The sequence below is a fragment of the Cyclopterus lumpus genome, chromosome 3 (assembly GCF_009769545.1).
Source record: "Cyclopterus lumpus isolate fCycLum1 chromosome 3, fCycLum1.pri, whole genome shotgun sequence".
NCBI classification, from domain to species: Eukaryota; Metazoa; Chordata; class Actinopteri; order Perciformes; family Cyclopteridae; genus Cyclopterus; species Cyclopterus lumpus.
Window position 1 is genome coordinate 10,120,207 of NC_046968.1, and position 16,610 is coordinate 10,136,816.

Below are 16,610 nucleotides of genomic sequence, written 5' to 3' on the forward strand. Positions count from 1 at the left end.
CCTTTCTCCTAAATGTAGCACACTAAATGTAATTCCTGCCGCCCCGTCTCTCTTTCTCAACAGGCACTAAGTACGCTAGCAATGAAACTCGCTCTCTTGGCCAGTCGTGTTTCTCGTAACCTGCTTTCAGGTCTCATTTTTCCCCATCTAGGAGCAGGAGAGAAAGGATTTTGTTGTTGAGGCCGGTGTCTAAATGATGTAAGAAAGGACACATTTATTAGGATCACAGGGTTCAGATGTCCCTGCCACAAAAGGTACCATGGTGTAGGGATGGAGGGTGAGGGGTCAGGTAGGCAGAAAGATAATGGCCAACAGCTGTGAATGGGGATATGAGGAGAGGCAAGCAGGTGGGAAACGAAGGGGGCAGAGCAAAGGCGTTGTTAATGTGGGAAAGAGGGTTGTTCCCTCTCGGGGAGAGAAAAGCATTCCTCCTGCTGCTGGAGGTGATCAGATTGCAGTAGAGAGAGGCCTTGAAAGAGGCAATGCTTCAAGAACAATAGTTTTCAAGCACGCTCGCAGTTGGACTCTGGGGACGTCAGCCAGCCGGTGCACCCCTTTGGTCCAACCATCGGATGGATCACCATGACGTTTTGCACAGACGTTCATGTTCCCCAGGGGACGGACCCTAACGACTTTGCCCACCGCTTCACTTTTCATTTAGCGCTACGATGAAAGTTCACACGTCTGAGTCCAAAAACCTCAACAACTGTCGGCTTGATTGCCGTGACATTTGGTACAGACGTCCGTGTACCCCCAGAGGGCGATTCCTCATGAGCATCACACAAATGAAATTGTGATCCCCGACTTTTAGCTCACGCTACATGCACACAGCACAACTGGACAGTGGGGGTATTCCAGTAACACGGGATGAAGAAAATGGATGTAGCTAGCAGATGAGCTAGCTTTGTAAGTGAGTATAAAATGGCACACACTCATATTCACACCAGCAGGCCCTTCGACAGTCAGCAGCTCCCTTCGGACCATCCTGGTCAGATTGGAATCCGTGACGTTCTTGCTGTGAGGCGACAGCGCTAACCACTGACCAATCCCGCCACCCGCTCATAATCCGATGCAAATGGGAATATGATTAATCCTGAAACTGACAGTGGCGAAGCCTGCCAAGCCTAAACATCAACAAGTGAGTTGTTGTCCCGATACGTTCGACACCCAGTGTGCAATCCAATCACAAACTAAGATTGTTTAAATGTATAAATGAGGTCACATCTAACCAAAGAGGGTCAGTAAGAGAAAAACATGCAGCGGTGGAAGCTTTAGATTTACTCTGATCACAGCACCAACATGATTGCATCGACTGTGCAGTTGCATAAACATGAAAAACACGATGCAATCTGATCTGTTCTGCCAGCTTTCACTTTCTTTATGGGAACCAAAACAGAGGGTTACTCTGACATAACACTGAGATTGGATCACTTAATCAGCGTTATTTGTGGCTTCACGGTCATCATGACCCAGAGTGAGTATCCGCTCACATCTTGAAAACTGATTGGTTTTCCTCAGAAACCCACTTACATTTTATAACAAAGCTAATATCTAATCATACTTATTAATATACAACAACAAAAATATATATTACAAGTCCTGTTTAAGTTTTCCGTAACCTTAGTTTATGTTTCTCTCCATATAACAGCCTCCAAAATAATCAGTTTGTATTCAAGTAATAATTGTGAAAAATAAACTGACCCTACAATCCACAGAATCAAGATGTGCACACACAATAACCAAACAGTTATTGAGTCTAATGACTTCAGGCTCCACAGAGCTTCAGCCCCATATGTCTGTCTAAACATTTCACTGGGCCAAGAGAAGAATATACAATATAAAAAGGGGCTAAACTCCTCTACCAAAAATATTGCTGTTTATTGGATTGAAAAATCATTCCTCAACGATTATGTGGCCAGTGTGTCATGGTCTGTCCACAAGAACCTTTCAAGAGCTTCACTTTCACTTCCTCCCCAACAGATAGGTTTCCATATTACCGCCCGTTAATTATTCATCCACGCTCGTTTGGCACTTCAGTTGGAAAATAAAGCAAATCCTTTGGACTAATGATACAGAATAGTGTGGCGACCTCTCTGCTGAACCCGCCTGCATTGTCCATTTGTCTCCCCCACTGCTGGTGTGAGTGAAATGGGATCACTCCTTGATGTGTAAAACTTGTCTCTCGCGAAGCACAAGTCCATAAGCAGCCAGCTCAGTGGTGTGTGTGCAATGCTGGAAGAGCTTTTGTATTGTGCAAAATGATATCTCTGCAGTGTCGTCGTCTCTATTACAGGGGGAAGAGATTGTCTTACCCTTTGAATTTGCTTCACAGAACACAACAAATGAGCTTGAGCTGCTTGCTATAGACTCATAGTGCCGATGCCCGTCCACAGGATGAGAAATGAAAGAGCTAAACTATGGGACAAGAGCTCTAAAATCAATTTTGTGATGAAGGAAAACTAACTGGCAATCATAACTAGTGGAATGAGATCCAAAAAACTAAACCAAGGACCTCTGAGATGTTTCTATTTTTGCTCTGGATTAGTCACAGCGTATTCAAATTGAAAATTAAAAAAACACATTTAAACAACATATCCACTACATACCATAAACCTTTTTTATTTTAATGCATTCATTTAACAAAGCTTCACAACATGTACAGTAGATATGTCCTGAACTAAAATCAACAGGTGCTCATGTCAGTTTTTCATTACATATATGCATTATGTCCAAGCCCTTTGAAAAGTCGTGTATGTCCTGGCTATGTGGACAATTACAAATTCAGGAAGCATTCTGGATTGTTGCAGAAAGTGACAAAATCTCTGTCATGGAAGGATGTGGGACGAGCACACAGATGGATGAAGAATCAATACATACAATTACAAAAAGTTTGCCTTTCGGACTCTTTTAAGATCAAAACTGCTGCAGAACTTGAGACATAGTTTTTACACAATGCGTTGTACCAGCAGAAGCAGCCAAAATTGAAATTATACAATTATATAGAATCATTTTTTACATAAAAATGAGCATGAACTTTCCTTTTTTATTATACAATTCAAGACTCCCACTACAATGAAAAGTAATGTTGTGCATAAAAAGCTGCCATATAAAAATAGGAAGAGTCTTCACAATGTTTGACGTCTAATTATTAATTGAGAACAAAACAAAAAAAACACACAATTTCATATCTATTTACCTGCCATTGTAAACGCAGACACATCAATCTCGTCTCGTGCCCTAGGAGGCTGGTAATACTGCTGTGTGGGTCTGGCGCGTCGAGGCTGTCCATCTCCCCCACCGCGAAACTCTAATGAACTGTCGTAGTAACCATCATCTTCCTCCTGCCATTGGACATTTGATATGGTTGTGATGTTACTGTGGGTAATCAGATTAAAATGTCATTTCCTCCTTTCTCAACCCACTTGAAGACAGTTGAATTAGTTGCGTACAACTTAGTAACACATTGTGATCTTAATAATGATGAATGGATCATTTTATTATTAATATCTCACCAAAACATTAGCAGAAACGGGCTTGATGTTATGCAGCAGGACCTCTTCGCAGTTTCCATAGTCACTGAATACAACCACAGCCGTGGAGCCGGATGGATGCACAGCATCTATTCTGGCATTGTAGAACTTCGCAAGTGCACACACACACACACACACACACACACAGACTTATTTTAATACAAACGTCCGTTATACATGACAACCAAGTGAATGAGAGAAAATGAGCCACAACTGCACTAATTGTTATTTTCTTTACATCCCTTGTTAACTGTAAAACAGAAAGAAACACATCAGTGAATAGCCACTTTAAAAGATTTAGTGGTTAATTATGATGTCACAGATTACATCTGTCGTAGTTACTGTAGGCAGTTAACACGTCACACTATGAGCTCATTTGTGTATGCGTTTAATTGGCTTTAATGTCAGTGTACATTCTCTAACTTGACATACAGCAAATTGAATGTGTGTTTCAACAATTATCAGCTATTGTGAGGTTACCAATCTAGGAATTACATACCTTGCCGTCTTCCCAGTACAGTGCCAGGCACTGGTCTCCTGGTTTCCAAGCTTGTTCCACAAAATGACTTTTCTCCGGTCCTCGAGGCCCTTGACCTTTGCCTTGTCCCGACCTCCTTTTGGGTCCTGGGTTATTGGAGGGGTTTTTCTTGGGGGGCGGCTCCCTGTAAGGGGCACACGTTGAGTTTGTTGGCTTGATCGGCCCAGTCCTTTTGTGCTCTATATCTCCATTTTGGAAATGAGCGGGATCCCCCGTCGCCATTCGAAAATCACGCAATAAGCCCATTTCTTGGGGTGTCCCTGATCTTCCTCCCCTCGGGTTAAAGTTTGGCGTCCCACTATCCCTTTGTCGGTCAAGGTGGTCTGAGTTTGGCCGGTCAGTCTTCCCCTTCCTCCTGCTGTTGTTGTTGGGTTCTTCCATTCTGTCCGTACGCTTACTATTCCCTCTGCCATCGGGCTCACTGCCTGCACAATCAGTGGGTTTAGATGTGGGTACGCCGTCTCTAACTCCTCTCCTGTTTGACGGCCCAGCCGTGTTCCTACCGCCTCCATCTCCATTTCTGGATCGCTGGTGGTGAGATGCGCTAAACTCCATCTGCTCCGGAGGTTCTTTGGAATGTGCGAAAGTAGTCAAGAAGGTTGAAGTAAAAATGGGCTCATCTCTCGTCTCTCTCCTGTCATTTTGCGATCTGTCCGACGTGCCTCGTGACCATCTCTCCTGGCCCTTCCACTGCGGGGCTTGAGCTGAAGTTTGGGGGGTCGTACAGTCAGAGTGAGGCTCCTGGCCAGGTTTGGGAAAATCAAAGTCCCTGTGGAAGCGGGGTGGTCTGTCATTCCTTTGTTGCCTGTGGTCATTATGCGAGGAGAACTTGGTCTGTGATGTGTCTTTGGAGTAATAGTCAGAGTTTGAGAAATTCCCTTTACTTTCATGGTGTCTCTGAGGTCCATGGCTCTTTTGCTCTGAGAAAACAAACCGATAAAAGAGAGCAGTGTAATAAAAAACTATGGCAAAACAATAGGGGATAAATAATACAAGGAGCATTGACGAGACCCCAATAAAGTGTGGTATTCAATGAAGATTAACGGTCGCTAAAGCAGCATTGTTCTTCTACACAAGCACTGATTTCAGACATTAAGAGAATATAACTTAATTCCCTTCAGCTCACCAGTGACTCTGTCTATGATGGCATAATGTTATTTATTTGAAGATTATTACGAAACATAGAGCATCACCAATATTTAATTATTCTTAATTGTTCTTTCCTTTAATATGTCACGTAAAAGGGTTAAAGTGTGTCTGTTTATGGACCAAGAGAAGGCAGTTTAGAATGAAAACCCAGACCACGTCACCCACCATCAATGGAGAAAACTCCCATTTTGGATTCAAGAAAGTCAAAAAGAGTGCTTGGTCCGGACGGCCTTCCACCTGCTCCCTCCTCTTCATCTTCATTTCTGGACCTGCCCCTTCCCCTTCCTCTGGCTGAGAAGAAACCAAAAACAAGATCATGTAGACCCATATAAGAACAGCTCATCAATGATTCTGGATATTCTACCCCGAGTGTCACGTTTATGTGTCTGATTGTGTGCATCCATGCGTGTCTGTGTTTCAAACCTGAACCTAACTGAAGAAACAAAACCCAAATCACTCAAATTCCTTAGAGATTACATGAATTTGGAAAGTTTAATGGTCTGCAGCAGACTCACTCAGTTGTGTTACTGCAAAAGAAGTTTTAAGTTGATTTACAATGCTGAAACAAATTCTTAAAGAAATGACCGCAGGTAAAGTAGGAAACCATCAGAAAACCTTAGGGTGTGCTTGGGGGAGAAATTGTCTGCAGCAAAGTGTGTATGCAAATTGTGTTAAAGGGACTAAAACAAGCAAAACTGCCAATCTGGACCTTTAACTAGGCTGTAGGTGACTTTTACTGCATTTAAATAAATAACAAAAAAGGACCTTCACATCACTCCCTCCAATCTCACTCTTACTCTAAAAACGAAACGGTTTCAGGCTATGGAACATTTTCTCAAGCCACTGCGGGCAGCTCTGTGTGCACGTGTGTGTATTTGTATGAACCTCTGATTGGGGGCTTGATAGATTCAGCTTCCACAGGCTCGGGTCTGCTAGCAGAAGATCCAGTCAGTAGGCTGTTTAGTGCCACTTCAAGGTTGTTGTTATTATCCATCAGAGCCTGCCGAGCAGCCTCCCTGTTAAAGCCCATCTCCATGATGTCTCTCAGAGCACGCTCATCCACCTAAACAAAAGGTGGAGAACATCAAAATAAATAGAACAAAAGCATTACAAAAACAATGCTTCTATGGAGATCCATGGAGAGGGTATAAAATGTATGGGGAAAAGACACGTGGATGGATGATGGTAGTTCAGCAATAATAGATTCAGATGTAACTGAGAAAAATTAGAGTAGGAAGAATGTGGAGAAAGAAAACACCATCTACAAAGAACCTCCTTTTGAAGTGGGCGAGTCATGGATATCACATAGTTTTAGGTTGGATTAGCGCATCCCAAGTTACAAACCATCATTAACACATTACCAAGCCAAACACTATAATATCCTCTTCCATCCTATTTATGTGTTGAGCCCAATTGCTGGCTGGGTTCTGCCTAGAACCTGGCAAGTCACAACACAAAGCCAGACAAATGGACTGCCACTTGATTGGAAAACAACACGGCCAAGCCTCCAATTCATTTAGATTTCTACAAAATCAGAATCAATGCCTCACCTAGTCTGCGAGCAATGAACTAAAGACTTCAAACCAGACGAACAAAACCAAAGAGGAACGAGTTCCAACCTTTCAATTGCTTTGTTACATGGAGATTTTGGTTGAATGGACAAATCAATTGAAGTGGCTTTCATTACCAACTCAACACAGACTTGTTTTAAAAGTGTGTCTCCTCACCAGCTCTCGGTAGTTCCCATCTTCTCTGCTTTCAGGTCTTTCGACCCAGTCTTCCCGTCTCCTCTGCTGGTACGAGTCTCGGCTCCGAAAGGAGGAAGCGCCACTGGATAAATTACTGCCTGCATTTCCCCCACCACCAAACGTCCTCGGAGCCTAACAAGTAGAAGAACAAGGCGATCGATGCGGCTGCAGGGCTGGGCGAAACAATAAAGCCGACGCAAGAAACTGAACTTTGTAGCTGACAATGTAATTAGGCTTCTTAATTGGAAGAGTTGCTCGCCTTTCAAAAGGAATCGAGGTTAAGATGAATGCCGATAAAGGGGAATGTATTTTTAAATGGAGAACGAATGAAATGGCATGTGCAAAAATTACAATCAATAAGAGAAACAGCAATTATGGAACAAGGGGTGGTCCTGAAACACAACATACAGGAGGGTTAAAGGACATCAACTATATTATAAAGGATATTATTACAATTTGTTGCCGCAGACCCTTATTGGTCAGTATAATGGACTGATTTTGAGAGACAACGCTAACAAATCTAAGCTATACATGGCAGTAGCTCTGTAAAATAATGAAGTACCTTGAAGTTACAAGACTCATGACAAGGGTTTACATACCTCTTTGGTCTTGGCTATCTCAGCAATAGCTGCTGTCCGCTGCTTTTCAAACTCATCATTCTCATCAGGACTTTTGACCACATTCTGAGACCTCAGGGTCTTCCTCTGGTCTAGATCCCTGCTGTCGACTTCCTCCTTCCTCGCACACTTCTACAGGGAGCAAATAGAGAGCGAGGACATGTTTATTAATGATGTATAGTGACAATGTCCACATGCAATGTTGGAGCTACACTCTTAGGATGTTGTTGTGCCAACCAATAGCAACCCACATCCCAACGCCGCCTCTCAGCTCACGGTTTATGTTTCAAAACTCAAACTGTATTATATTACCAAGTGACTTGGAAGAAATGAGATGGAAACACAACACTTCCTGCAGCTGTTTTTCACAACTGTAGGAAGTGAAGTCAGAGAAGCGAGCGACCTTTATTTTTTTACCATAGGTTCGCCATCTTACTGTTGCATTAGCAATGCCTGCATTGGTAAGTGATAATGCATAAAAACGTAAATAATCACATTTAATTGATCACTCCCCAGCCAGTAGATGAATTTAATGTGGATGAAGCAGACTGACTGACCGGCGGCGGTAAATCCCAGCAGCCGTCTGAAGGCAAGAGGACAGATATGTTGATAAATCTGCAGCCTCTGCTTTGAGATGTGCCATTACCCATGACCATCCACAACGTTAACCTTCATTAAATCATGTGCAAATGACACCAGGCTGTTACAAAACACACACATACACACATGCGCGCATCAGACAGGTGCGTAATGACTCCATATTCTGCCCATTTACATGAGCGCCATCAGATTACCGAAGCTCATTACTCCCGTGCGTCACAGCCTGCTCTCAAACTTTTAAAATCATTCAGTGTTTCATCATTGAAATGCAATGCGGTGCTGCATCACATTCCAAGATATAATGTGACAATTTACAACATGACAGAACGGTGACTGAAAGGCTGTTGGACTGATGGTGATGATAACGGTCGGCTGTAGCTCATGAGGCAGCGTGGTCGTCCCGTAACCACAAGGTAGCCGGTTCCATCGAAGTGTCCTTGAGCAAGACGCTGAACCCCCAGTTGCTCCCCGGGTGCTTCACTGCAGCCCACTGCTCCTTAATAACTAAGGAGGGGTCAAATGCAGAGAAGAATTTCTCTACGGGGATCAATAAAAATTTACATTTCTTTCTTTCTTGATGTAATTAATGATTAAATAAATAAATAAAAAACACACCCCATCTGATCTGGTGGCAGATTTATGGCGCTGTGTTCTCACATTGTGCACCACTCAGACACGTTCTTTATTTGTTTGTTGAGCTGTTGTCGTCACGCATCACTGTGATCGGCGCAGCTGTTAAAAGTTCAACCTTGCGCTGCTGCACCTACAAGACAGCAGGTGCGCTTGGAGACGTCCACACCGTCCGACCACCTGGCACATGCCGTTGCACTTGCGCAATTAATATAGGGCTCATTATCCTAATTACTCCTGGCGGTGCCTCGCTATGCAGATGGAACGTATTCGCCCAGGTTTTGAGATCGCCACCACTGATCTTTCTGCCCCTATTTCAATTTGTTGAGGAGGATTGGAATTGTATTTGCGGTCTTTAACGCTTTGAAAAGAGATATTTCTGTTTAGATTTAGAAGACAATGTCCCCGGTTTACTCTGGATAATTCACAGACCTCGCTGTGGACAGTTTACTTTGTTCTTTATATTCAGTAGAGAACAGTTCCCAAAGATAAACGTCTGTGAGCTCTGTAGATAAGCCAGGCTAACTAAGGCACTGGCACAAGGCAAATGGATTCTGAAGGGGCAAGGCAGATAAAACCCAACCGCATGCCTAGATATCTCAGTGGTAATTGATGTCATGACGACTAAAACGCACAGGCTACTTTATTTCAATGTTCTGAAGTGTACCCAACACTTTTTTTTTTTTTTAAATCATTCCAATGTCAGATTATATGTAAAGTAAAATTTAACATATCAAACAAAATGTCCAGTGAAACAAAGAGAAAAATAAAATGCAAGTACGTGTTTGAAGAGACTGCTTCACAATTACCTTGAAATAGGATATTATCTATAACCCCAAGTTTCCATCCAATAAACACTAAGCCCTGGAGTGACCCGGCAATAGAAATAGATTTACACTGAAAATCTAGAGAATGCGAAATGATCATTCCCAAATGCTCCTTAGCCAACTTTACAAAGCTTCAGCAAATCTGGAGTGAAGAGTGGGTGAAAATCCTAAAATCCAAGTGTCAAGCTGATCCAGATGTATCCCGCTCTGAAGCGGGGATTCTTGCCAAGGGAGCATTGACTTTAAAAAATGAGAAATGATGCGGTGTGGTGCAAAACCACAAAATGTGGAGGAATCAAGGTTTCAATAGTTCAATAGTTTGTGTGCACTGGGAATTGAGCATGGTTATTCTTTTCAAATCTACAACTGTGTGTAAATATGTTTGACAATGTGATGCAAGTATATATCCAATGGTGCAATTTAGAGACCCGCTTATCTCCTCTCACTTTTTTTTCTCCCAATATTATTTGAAGGCTGTACAAAGGCAACACTTAATGCCACGTATATTTTTAGGAAGGAAAACTGTCAGTGCACAGTGTGCAACGTGTGTGTGTGTGTGTGTGTGTGTTTGTGTCTGAATATGTGTGTGTGTGTGTGTATACGTGTGTGTGTGTGTGTGTGTGTGTGTGTAAGACAACAAAGCAGAATTAAAATTCAGTGATGCATTTTAAAGATTCATGAAGACTCACAATGATTAAGATCAGAGAGAACATTTACAAGAAAAGGGAAATCAAAGCCCACTCTTGGAGCCAGGCCTTTGCCTGGACCCTCAAAAACAATTGTGAGCTTATTGTTATTCAACAGTACTTCAGACTTCAATTAAGTCACTGCTGAAATCTCATTTCCCTAAACTTGCATTTTTCCCCGACTGCATTATTTTTGTTAGTTTGGCATTTTGTAATCATGCGTCTAGTTTATTGTTTTCCTCTGGTGTTTATGTCAGAGAAGCCCTTTGTAACCTTATTTCGAAAAGCCAACTGTCGTAATGAATATTACCCCTTACCTGACCAAATGGCACAAAGGGAGGAGGTCCACCTTCTGCTCCAATGTTACTCCTGCTGTGTTTGGCCAGACTCTGCAGGGTGGATGGTAAAGGGACAATTCTTAATATGGACTGGAGGTGGCCTTCAATGCAGGTTTATAACGATTATCAACAGGTGAATTTAATATCTTTGAGCAAAAGCAGCTAAGCCGCTAAAAATCGACTCTCACCCTTTGTAGTTCCCATTTCTCCACCATGTGATCAACCTCTCCTCCAAGGACGGAGATTTTTGAGTCATCGAGCAGCAAAAGACCATTTTTAACCAGGACTGTACCAAGGAGCTTTACCTTTGTTCCCGGGGGGGTATTAAGACTAAAAAACAAAACAAAAAAATTATTAAACAGTACGTGTGAAAGGATGCTTCAAATATAAATAGTTTGACTGTTAAAACGTAAAAGAACGTCACATACCAGGCCCCACACCCTATCGACTTTACCCATACTACTTTATAAATGACATGAACTAGCGCCGTCAGGGGATGGGTGGCGAGGCTAGAAGACTATTAATAATCCCAGCTGCTCACCCATCCTCATGGTAAATTAAAAGCCCCTCTATCTCATCAGGCCTGATAAGGCCTCTGCCTCTCTCATTAAGAAAGCGCAAGGACTTAGAGGGATTTCCAGCTACTGATGCCGGATGCAAAAGCAACAATTAGGGATTTCACTTCGAACCTCTGGGATGGATGCTGTTCTCATGATAGCAGCCAGTGCAGAAGTGAGGCTCTGACTGGCCTCGATTCAATCAAACACAAGCACACACAGTATTTACCCTCTAATCAATGTTGCTCCTCAGTGGTTAATTGCCATCGCTCTATATCACCGTCCAACACGCTGAACGGCCCTGTAATCAATCTCATCCTTCTTTGTCACTCGCTTACGGCCTCACGCACACCCAAGCGGACACTTTCATGAGCGACACCAGCCATTGCCGTTGCCAGATGCTCATAAAGAGGAGATTTGTTTTGTACTCTCCTCTCTTCCCATCAGGAGGTCGAGGCCCACATTCGGACCACTCCACCTGGACAGACTGGCTAGTCACCATGGCAGCCGTCACCAAGGCCACCGTTGCTGGGATGGAGATTTAATTAAGGCCGGGAATTGTTAAGATAGCTGCCACCACGTGGAAATTGCAGATAACGGGAAAATTGAGGCATGTGGTGGGGTGGTGGGGTTGGGTGGTGAGTATGTGCAGAATATGTTTTACATTTGCTTTGAATATACGAGGAAGTGGCTTAATAATAATAATAATAATAATACTTTGAATTTATATAGCACTTTTCTAGACACTCAAAGACGATTAATGTCTTAGTGTCACTCTGTTTAGCATCTAAGTTGCTACTAAAAATATTTATTTATAGTAATTTAGTTTTTAAACAAGAACACTAACTTCCCAGGCAATTACAAACTACTACATGTCATTATTTGCATATTTTCCAAATTCCTAAAGAGAACACTGTTATAAGAGTACCTGATTTTAGACAGGTGTTGAAACTCCAATCCAACACAGGTGGTATGCCCATCTGTCATTTGAAGGCGCAGCATCCGCGGTGCGCCCTGGGACTCCTCATGGTCTTTGGGAGCCGAGACGTTCCTCACCTTCTGCACCTGAAGAACACACGGACCTTCCAACTGGCCGAGTGCAAGAGACAACAACAGACGCACGGCGTTGAAAGGGAAATCGGCAGCATGTGGGGGAGGATTGCTACAGCAAAATATGAGCAAAGACTCAAACTATTTGAGTATTTATCCGTGGTTACTGGAAATTAAGAAAAAATACTCCTTCCATTTAGTACACCAGTGGCAGCACAGGTTTACTCATTTCTCCAAGCTGCTACATGACAAACCTTTAAATTCAAGGCGGTCGTTTTATTATAAAACCACTGAATCTATCTTCTCAAATAAGGATTTCTAGCTCTGCGAAAAAGAACTTGTAACATCTGTAAATGCACTCTAAATGTTATACTACAATCTGTGGTTTAATGTAAGTATAGATGTTGAGACGGCGTTCATTCTGTTCGACATCATGTACACTGTACAAAGAAGCTCATGTTTTAATCCTCTGGCACTATTTGGAACATCTTTTCTTTACAGTTGCACAACTCTAGTTTCACAGGTGAAGAGGTGGTTCTCCGCTCCCTGTTTGTCGGTGTGGTGGGGCCATCTAGTGGCACTCATGAAAACTGCATTTCAGCTGAAAATTTTGAGCCTGCACTCACTGACATCGTAGCGCATCATTTCCCACAGAGTTTCACAAATACAGCATTGAAATGGCCGTATAATCATTTCGGTTCAACTCACCTTCTCAGTTCGTCCACTATTGATATCAGACGGTAGGATTTTTCTCCCAATAGGCCTGAGGTCGCTCTGCAAAAAAAGAACACTTTTTAAAAAATATATATATAACAAATATTGAAAATAAATAATGCAATAGAATTCCAGAAATGTGTTTACCTGCAGTGTTTTGTGCCTCAAAATTTAAATAATCTCCCCAAGTATATTATTCGGCTTGTTATTGTACCCTCAGTCCTACATGTGGACATCATGGAGCCAATTCAAAGCACACAAGTAGTTGACATGGTGACACTTTGTAACCAACACTATGATCAACTCTTTACGAATTGTCTCAACAGCGCAAACATCTGTCAGGTATCTATTGTCTGCACCATGGTACATATTCCGAGTTTGTCTGTCACCCGTCCTTTAATACAATCCTGTTTTAGTGCAGCTGACTGTCTCGAAATGCAGGTCTTGTATTTCCCCAGGTAACTTGCTTCTTTATATCGATTTCTCAATAAATTCCTCATAACACAATTACAATACAATTATTTTTAAAAGGAAGTAAAAACTACAACAACAACTGTTTCCCAATTATTCTTAGAATCTAGTTGCTATCTAGTTGATTCAAAGTTGCTAAATGTTAACCCAGGTATGCAGTAATACGTCAAAGTGCAGTCTGAGATCTTGTGGCAGTCCTCCTGGCCAAAACTTAAAGGTCAAGGCTTTTGCAGTAAATTCTACTCCTGCGTGTTCTGGAGTGCTACTACGGATCAGGGAAGGAGTGTCACTGCCTGTCTGACGCAAAAGCATTTTCAGTTCTACAACTGCTGCGGTTCCTATTCACTAATTACCACTTTTGTGTTTATGTATTGTCTAGTGTGTTTTCTATATTGGCTTTTTTTTATCTTACAACTATTTATATTATCATTATCATCATCATAGTTATTATTGATATTATTATTATTATTATGTTGTCTCTCCATGCCATGTAAATCAAATAGATTTTTGGCCTCATGTTAATTTCTTCTATCATGTTAGGATGTAAGCAAAGGACTGAATTTAACTGTCTGATCAAAGAGAGAAAAGGACAGTTGGATGTGAAGAGCTGGGGAGCGACTGAAGGTGGAAAGAGCAGATGCAGAGTCTGCCAATAGTGGGACGTACATTATTAACAATAGGCTCAATATGCTTTTAACATAAGTCTATTTACACCACTTATTAGATCACACTGAACGTTAACAGAGAAAAGAATGCAACACCCAGATTAATACGGTGTGTCCATAGCTGTGTATGTCAATGTACCCCTGAAAAGCAATGATCAAATGATGAAGTACCACAACATTTAATAACCATTTCACAAAACTGCAGCCAGTGCTAACCCCACCATTGAACAGTGTCTACACACTGCAGCATTAATACGGCGTATAGTAAATGTGTAGATGCAAAACTTGCAGAATGAAAACTTACGTTGAGTGCAATACGAATAATGTCATTGTGTGTTATTTTCTCAGCAGACCCTTTCAGCTCTGCAATGCCTTCGTCGCTGAGGTACCTGGAGGTGGAGAGGACGACATGTTTCATCATTCAAAAGATTATAGAGATCGTTTACCCTCGACTTATAAATCACAATAAATATGTAGGGTCATATGTGAACAAGTTATGTACAATTCTTATGAGAGAAACTGAATTCTGTTCAAACGTTTTAACAATATCAAGAATGTGATATAGGTGTGTTTCCCCACGCGGTAAGACTCAACTAACAAGTTATTTATTTATTTGGTCGTTTTAAGGGCTCAGCATCCTCGGTAAGATTGCATAATCTGCAAAAAATAAATACATTTGGAAGCTACACATCTGTATCGAACAGACAACACTTGGCTTAATTCGATAAGATAAATACTGTTCATCTAGGGGAGAGTGAGACCGCTCCATCAATACGAAATACAAGACTAAAAACGGGTTTAACGTGACAACTGCTCACCAGCTAACGCGAACTGTAACGTCAACAGCTCGCGTTAGGAGAGAGCCATGCTAACTGTGTATTAGCCGTAGCCGCAGTAGCTAGGCTAACGCTGTTCATTCTGCTAGCTCCCAGTGGGTTAAAATACTGATTTTCGCATCAGGAAAAACGAATAACGGCCTCATAGAGGGTCGCGTGCACCGCGGAAGCCTCCGCGTCCCCCTCTACTGTAACAGTCCGCTCGGGCTAATGATTAGTGCATTGAGCCCACACCAATCTGGCACCTCGGTGAGTTTGACGTTGGCTAGCTCGCTGACATTAGCTCCCAGGGTACCTACCAGCCCTCTTTGGTCAAACAAGCTGTCAAATCGGTCATTTTTCATCCACACCGTAGATGTGTAAATAACGACACCAGCGCGTTTTGGATTGAGCACGCTCTAACGACGACTATCTGTTTCGGTAATGCATGTTCTCCTTCCGACAACGATAACGCTTTGCTAACGTGAGTATTGAACCACTCGCTCTACGTAACGTGCGTCACCGGCCCAGACGCGACGGCGTGCCAGGAGGGTCAAACGCATCTTTCTTCCATTCAAAGTTTTTAGTGTGAACGCCCAATTACAGTTCTATAGAATCTGTAAAAAGTCATTGTCTTAAATGTTTATACCTTCCATTGTGTATGCATAGAGTTTTACTGTGCCTGAAAAATGCAATATATAAAGGCATATGTGTGTGTCCACAAAGCTGTTAACACAAATATGGTTTGAAGTTGACAATATGTGCATGTCACTGACATGTCACTGACGACTGTTACCTCTGTTTTGTTTGTGGTCAACTATTTTGTTGGTAACACTGTTGTACAGAATAAACAATCATGTGAATGTACCGATTGTTGCACAGATGTATTTTATGGAGCTCACATCAGGCCCATTTTGACATTATTATTTACTTCTTTAGTCATGTGAGAAGACGCTGTAGCACAATTTGTCTGATTTGGCATATCATGAAAATACACTGAACCAAGGTGATTTATGTTTTAATGAATGTGTCTTATGAAAGTCAAGTCCATTTTATTTCTAAAGCCCAATATCACATATCACAGATTTGGGGCTTTACAATCTGTACAGCACACATTTGCATTATTTGGATTATTGAAAAAGCATAATCATGCATTCATTTTAGAACTCTCGTTTTTAAATCACTCCTGAGATTTGTGAAGGACAGATGCCACTTTGTACTTTACAAGAAAAAGTCAAATAAAACCCTGGATTCTAATATAGGGATAACTTTTAATCGTAACCACAAGATGGCAGTATATACACACTAAAGTGTTTCACAAGATTTAAAGAAGTTCAGCAATAGAATGAACCAGTCCACCGAGCTTCATTGTGAGGATAACATTTCCCTTATTGAGTCTGAGCCTCTGATATCCCCGACTAACGATTAATATTTGTTCTATACAATGAAGACAGCATTCAACATTGTTTCATTGTATTCATCGCATACGACTGAAGACTTTGATACACGGTTGGATTGTGGCACAACCACTGACATAAAACTTCTTTTTTTGTTGGTACACAAAAGATTAGAACAATACATAAAACATCTCTGGCCTAGTCAATTCTTTAGAAAACAAACTCTGTTGTTGTTCATGAATTGAGCAACCTTGAGACCCAATACGGTAGAAAGGAAA

General features: G+C 41.8%; 1 protein-coding gene across 2 annotated transcripts; it reads right to left on the reverse strand.

Moving 5' to 3' along the window:
* Nucleotides 1-2,594: 2,594 nt before the first annotated feature.
* On the reverse strand, nucleotides 2,595-15,473 carry tdrd3 (tudor domain containing 3). Of its 2 annotated transcripts, none has more exons than XM_034556782.1 (13): nucleotides 15,256-15,473; nucleotides 14,425-14,509; nucleotides 12,979-13,044; nucleotides 12,149-12,309; nucleotides 10,852-10,993; nucleotides 10,643-10,714; nucleotides 7,565-7,714; nucleotides 6,945-7,097; nucleotides 6,103-6,280; nucleotides 5,383-5,508; nucleotides 4,030-4,988; nucleotides 3,513-3,638; nucleotides 2,595-3,375 (listed from the first exon to the last, which is right to left on the reverse strand). In XM_034556782.1, the coding sequence occupies exons 1-13, from the start codon at nucleotides 15,291-15,293 to the stop codon at nucleotides 3,373-3,375; spliced, it is 2,259 nt and encodes a 752-aa protein (XP_034412673.1). In that variant the 5' UTR covers nucleotides 15,294-15,473; the 3' UTR covers nucleotides 2,595-3,372. The 2 variants fall into 2 exon arrangements, with proteins under 2 accessions (XP_034412673.1, XP_034412664.1); XM_034556773.1 differs by having other exon boundaries at nucleotides 2,595-3,341; nucleotides 15,256-15,464.
* Between the last annotated feature and the right edge of the window lie 1,137 nt (nucleotides 15,474-16,610).